Consider the following 6402-nt stretch of genomic DNA (forward strand, 5'->3'; position numbering starts at 1 on the left):
CCTTACACTTGATAAGATAAGTGTGACATACTTTGTTCCAGACAGCTAACAGTAGAAATGTTTAAGGCAGCTGTTATTTTTGTGTTGCTGTCGTCAGTCAGTGCTTATGGTGACATCTACGACGTTTGCACACCCTTGCAGTGGGAGGGGCTTCAGTTTGTTGTCACGGGGACAGAGGAGGCAGGGAGACCTACCATGATCCAGGTGAGCTATATAACACAGCGACGCAGGTGAGCTATATCCTACAGTAATCCAGGTGAACGTGATTACACAGTGATCCAGTTTAGATAATCCCACATAGGTTCTGGTGAATTATACATATATTCTACAGTGATCCAGGTGAGCTAAAGACCTACAGCGACCTATTTTTGAGGTATGACATTCAGCATTCTAGTTAATACATGTATATACCATAACAACCTGAATGGGGTTCATCCAATGATTGTATGACAAGTGAGTAAGTGTGAGTGAGTGAGTTGGGTTTAACGCCACTTTTAACAGTATTCCAGTTATATCGCGGCGTGTCAGCTTAATGTAGGAGGAAAGCCCGAAGTGATGCAGGTCTCAGACGTTTACCACTTCGATTGTACGATTCCGACTATATCATGAGCATGTGTTTGTGAATCACTATCGAATCGTGGTGATACCAGGTGTCCACGAAAAGGTAAGCGTACCCTGCCCCACCTATGGCACCTATTACAAACACATGCAAAGACAGGTAAAGTTTTCACCCAATCAAACTCGGGGAACATATCATACAAGTCAAGGTAAACAGTAGCATCGGACATCGTATTGGTCACTGATGCGTCAGATTTAGAAATGTCCCCGACATGTATCCATACAACGTTTTGAAAGCTTAACGAAGCTTCATTTCACGAAACAACTTCATCAAGAGGTAATAAAATCATTCTGTGTATATTTTTAGTCATTATTCAAACTGTCTCTGCGGCGACTCCACAGGCACGAAGTCTAAGCACTGTGAGGTGAGGTGAGGTGAAATTGGGTTTAACGTCGCGTCCAAGATTATTGCACTTATATAGCGACGTGCATGCAAGTGTGTGTGTTTGTGTGTGTGGCTGCTTGTACTAGTCCGGACTGATGCCGATTTATAGTGCTAGCCCACTGAGATATCATGCCGCAGTTTAACATGAATACCCCACTCAGACACAGTTTACTGACTCCGAGCCGACCAGACCTTGTTTTAGCCCCTTAATGCCGAGCGCCAGACAGGGTAACAACAAGTACCATCTTTTAACGTCTTTTGGTATGACGCGGCTGGGGATCGAACCCCGGACCTTCCGCTCTCCGGGCGGACGCTCTACCACTAGACCACGGAGGCGGTCCAAGCACTGTGACGTGTAAGACATGACGTCACACAAAGCGATAGAGGGGCCCAAAACGCCAAGCAATGTTAATGAGACTGAATTTCTCTCTCTCACTCTCACTCTCAAATACACTCTCTCAGTCGATTTGTGTTCAGTTTCCTGCCCAGAATATGCACACTTGCTTCTATAAGGATCCACAACTCGTCGTTTAGCAATATTTAAGATCAGTATTTGAATCAGTCGAGTTTGAGGAAGAAGAGCCTATTAGTTAATAGTTTCTTTGGCGGTGATGTGGTCACCAACATTGGTTTATTTGTTTGTTGTTTAACGCCACACACAGCAATATTCCAGCTATATGACGGCGGTCGTTATTTAAGTGTTAAGTGTAAATACTGTCATGTGTATATGAAAGAAAATATTTGCGGATAAATATTTTTGGGATGCCGAATTGAACTTAGATCCAATTCCGCAACCTATACATGAAATCCGATCTCCACTTTTCCCTGAATTCACTCATTCATTCCATTGGAAATATTACACAACCGACGACATATCACATGCACCATTAAAGATTATAGTTTGTGATCGTGGTTTGAAATCTTTATACTCTTAGTGATCAAGGTGGAATAATTACATAGATCATGGTGCGAATTCTGATAATCAAGTCATGGGATATATACGTGATGACTGACAGTTCCACGTTTTAGACATCTGAGATGATTATGGTCATACTGACTTGTGAAATGAATGAGAGCATTTGCCACAATCTGCTTGATTGAAGAGTCTTCTTAAATGGAATTGGATCCCGGAAGGAGGGAGAGAGAGTGGAAATTTAAACCTATTATAATGAAAAAAATTCTATTTTACAATGCCGATTAAAAAAATTCAGATATGTGAGTGTTATTTAGTAGTCTATGTCCGTACGTTTTAAATCTTACAACACATGTTTACCTCCTGAGTTAAAACATATCCTCAGTGACAGACATATATTAAGACTGTCTTGGATATTTAAACTTAGAACATTATGTATTAAACCGCAAGTACAGTATATATACATCTTATAATCTGACAGAGTACGACCAAGTTCTCGTTTGACGCCAACAACAGTAGAATAGCTGCCTCTACATCCGGGTTCCAGGACGGTCATCAGTTCCAGAAGGACTTCCTGTTCCTGTATCAGCAGGTGACGACTAGTCTCCTTTACGGTTATATCAATATGGCGTCACTGTATCAGCAGATGACGGACTCCGATGGTTAGATGAATATGGCGTCTCTCGGATCACAAACACAATTCTCCTAACTCAGCTCTTCAAAGGTTTCTAATTCACTGTCGCGGACATTGTGTCCTGAACTACAGCTTCGCAGTTTAAATATGGTACCAATAACATAAGTCGACACTCCTCTTGTCAATGGCATCAGCGAGGCGATTTCGTTTTTGCCTCAAACTTGAAGTTTGAAAGTTTTTCAGTATAGCTAACAAAATGTCTACATGAAACAACAATAAATCATCACAAGTCCTGCATTTTACTACCATGGATGTATTATTTCTTGAATGTTTATTTGTCAGAAAACCGTTTTTGTGATAGAAGAAGGAAAATGTCATGCAGAAAATCTGGTCAATGATTTTCCACCTCACTGCCTTCCAAGTAAGTCATGCCAAATCGTAAATGCTTAACAAGCCTTCCAAACACGTTTGGTTACAAGGCCGTTTAAAACCTAGTTAGTTCCTCTACACTATATACGTGTACGTGTGTTGGCAAGCAGACTCACATACAAAAAACACAAGGACTGAATCAGGCTTTGCTTCATTCTGTCCCCACTGGTGTCCTACTTGATGTGCTACCGGCCATGCTTACCCTTCTCGCGAACACCTGGTGTCCTACTGAAGGTGCTACCGGACATGCTCACCCTTCTCGCGAACACCTGGTGTCCTACTGGAGTTTCTACCGGACATGCTTACCCTTCTCGCGAACACCTGGTGTCCTACTGGAGGTGCTACCGGCCATGCTTACCCTTTTCGCGACCACCTGGTGTCCTACTTGAGGTGCTACCGGACATGCTTACCCTTCTCGCGAACACCTGGTGTCCTACTGGAGGTGCTACCGGCCGTGCTTACCCTTCTCGCGAACACCTTGTGTCCTACTGGAGGTGCTACCGGGCCATGCTTACCCTTCTCGCGAACACCTGATCCAGTCACACATAACTGTCATAACTGTTTTGCCATTGGTGCCAAAGTGAGACTTGTTATTCTCTGGCGTTGACGTTTTGAACTTACTTAGTTCCAAATTATGTCAAGCATATTCGATACGAGTTTATACATTTTAAGTTCTTTGTTATTTAGACAATGGACAGTGCTCAAATGTAAGAAACCAATTAATTTTAGTCCCAATCCGACAAATATTTAAATAGGTCAATTATATGTCAGTGTGTGACACAACGAAGGGCGTTAGTAGTTACAATGTTGCAATTTCATACGAACATCATCTTGCCTACAGGAAACTTCACGTGGGTTATGTGGAGGACGTGGTACGGCTTCGAAAAGGTGGACGACGAGTTGATTATCTTCGGCTACAGCGGCTACGTCAACGGCCTGAACTACAGCGTCCAGATGACTGGTGAAATAAGGACGCCAGCTTTGCAGCAGATCCTTGGCAACTACAACGACGGTAAGTATGAAACTGAGGAGGTAGACTTCACATGCAAAAACCTCTCAGTCCACCATGGTGGTGGTGCGTGGACCTGTTCACAGCACACAGACTATAAATCAGGTGACGTTATGCAATGACGTCTGCGGAGAGTAGTTGGATGGGTGACAGAGTTAGGCAGCTTGACCCCTAAGGCGTACTTCCTTAAATATGCCTCTGTTCATCCACGAGTAAAATGGGTACCCGGTAGGATGAGATGGTAATGTGACTGTTGACCTTGTAATACCTGACAAGGCAGCTTAGGTTGTATACTCCCCAGGGAGTAGAGACTGGAAATGCATAATCAATGATCCATACTTCATGTAAGAGTTGAGCATGCATTTAGTGTATGGATGCTAGAACAATATTCGTACGGCTCACGCCGAAGACCCGGGTTCGATACCCCGTATGGGTAGAATATGTTCACCCCCGACTGCCATGTTTTTTGTGTTTCAGACCCTTTTTTCCAAACCTCTGAAATCGTGAACACGACCCGTGGTATCCAGAACCCGGATGTCTTCACGCTGCCACCGTCCTGCAAGACCGCCAAGCCAGAGGTGGTATTTCATATAACTTCTCATAAATCTAACCTCGGTATCAGCATGCTTGCTGGACACAAAGGTCATAGTTCACATAGCTACAGAAACAATTATACGGACATATACCCTTTTATATTCAAAAGAGGTTTGTCAAACCCTGCATCGATTCACTCACTCACTCCACTCGACTCCTCCAGACAGTGAAGGTGACATATTTGTTATGATAAAAATCTGATGTTTTTTCGTTGCCAGGGAAACTACAAAACTCCCGTGTACCTCCTGGGTGCCACGTTCCCCCGGGAGTCCGCTGTGCCGTAGGGGGTCCTTCCTCTGCAAGCGGGTGGAGGTCATTAACGCGCTTTGTCTGACGGCGTCAGAGCTACTATGTTCCATGCTTGTAGAAGTGAAAATAAAAGATTTCTCTAAAATAATGTTTCTAAAAATCTGTGGCATGAATACAGCGTCGGACACAAGCTGGAGCTTTGTGTCTTTGCATCTTCAAGTCGACCTACCTGTAGCTAGGTGTGTAACTGTACTTTATGCTGCGATAGGGGCGGTCGGGTAGCCTAGTGGTTAAAGCGTTCGCTCGTCACGCCGAAGACCTGGGTTCGATTCCCCACATGGGTACAATGTGTGAAGCCCATTTCTGGAGTCCCCTGCCGTGATATTGCTGGAATATTGCTAAAGGCGGCGTAAAACCATACGCATCTCGTTGTCATTGGTGACTTAATCACAATAACACATTTGAAACTACATCTACATTGCTTGAATATTGCCAAAAGCGGCGAAACCCATACTCATTCACTCACTTATGCAGCGATACGACACTACCGAGAGATGGGTTTCTTTCCGTGAAGCCATTTAAGAATTGACCTTCACTTTGTGTGAGTTCATTTAAGTATGAACCTCCAAAGAGTGAGGGCCAAACTGTATGAACGTCAGAGCTTGCGACTCAACCCTTTCCGTACATACGTTTCACGAGACCGTGTTCTTGAAATGATGTAAACACTGACGGACTACTTCCACATTCCTGAGGAAACCCCTGGGAATTCCCTAGCACGAAAACATACATAAGCGTTCTTTCTTTCTGATCATTTAGAACCTTTAATCTTGATCAGTATACATTGAGAAACGTCAAAGAGCTTGACTGCATGATTGTTCACGAATGTCCTCGCTACGGCCCATCCTAATCAACAAACGAAGAAATGAAAATCCAAACTATCGTAGTATCGACTCGATCTGTGTCTAGGCTGGCAGCGACTGTCTACAGCAATCTATAAATTTACCTTAGTGTCTGTTAGACACATCTTTAATCACCTTTCAATGATCGGCCAGTTGATCAATGATGACTAACACATGTAACCGCCACAGGTTCATTCATAAGAAATCTCTTCTGAAACTAGTGTTTGTACGATTGCGACTGTCATGAGCATATTATTATGAATCACTATCAAACAGAGAGGACCATGGGTGTTCACGAAAAGATGATCATATCCTGCCCCACTTGTGGCACTCGTCACAAACACATGCAAAGGCAAGTCAACTGTTGACCTGGAAAACAAACACGGGAAGATTGGGTAATGTCAAATAGAGAATTCATCGGACATGCGTCAAATTTGGAAATGTCCTCCACATGCCTAGCAAAAAACGTTTTGAAAGCTAACTGAGGAACGTTTTCCTTGTGAAAAAGGTTATATGTTTCTAGGTTTGTCAGCACCATACCCGTGCTCGTGGGTTTCACCGAAGTGGTAAACGTCTGAGACCTGCATCACTTCGGGCTTTCCTCCTACATTAAGCTGACACGCCGCGATATAACTGGAATACTGTTAAAAGCGGCGTTGACCCAACTCACTC

General features: G+C 43.6%; 1 protein-coding gene across 1 annotated transcript; it reads left to right on the top strand.

The window, feature by feature from the left end:
- The first annotated feature begins 32 nt into the window (after positions 1–32).
- On the top strand, positions 33–4950 carry LOC139472439 (uncharacterized). Its single transcript, XM_071254918.1, has 6 exons — positions 33–204; positions 2398–2508; positions 2893–2971; positions 3821–3991; positions 4466–4566; positions 4801–4950. Exons 1-6 carry the CDS (start codon positions 58–60, stop codon positions 4864–4866), a joined length of 675 nt encoding a protein of 224 aa, XP_071111019.1. The 5' UTR covers positions 33–57; the 3' UTR covers positions 4867–4950.
- The last annotated feature ends 1452 nt before the right edge of the window (positions 4951–6402 follow it).

This window comes from Haliotis cracherodii, unplaced genomic scaffold (assembly GCF_022045235.1).
Source record: "Haliotis cracherodii isolate W230 unplaced genomic scaffold, xgHalCrac1.p SCAF_24, whole genome shotgun sequence".
NCBI lineage: Eukaryota > Metazoa > Mollusca > Gastropoda > Lepetellida > Haliotidae > Haliotis > Haliotis cracherodii.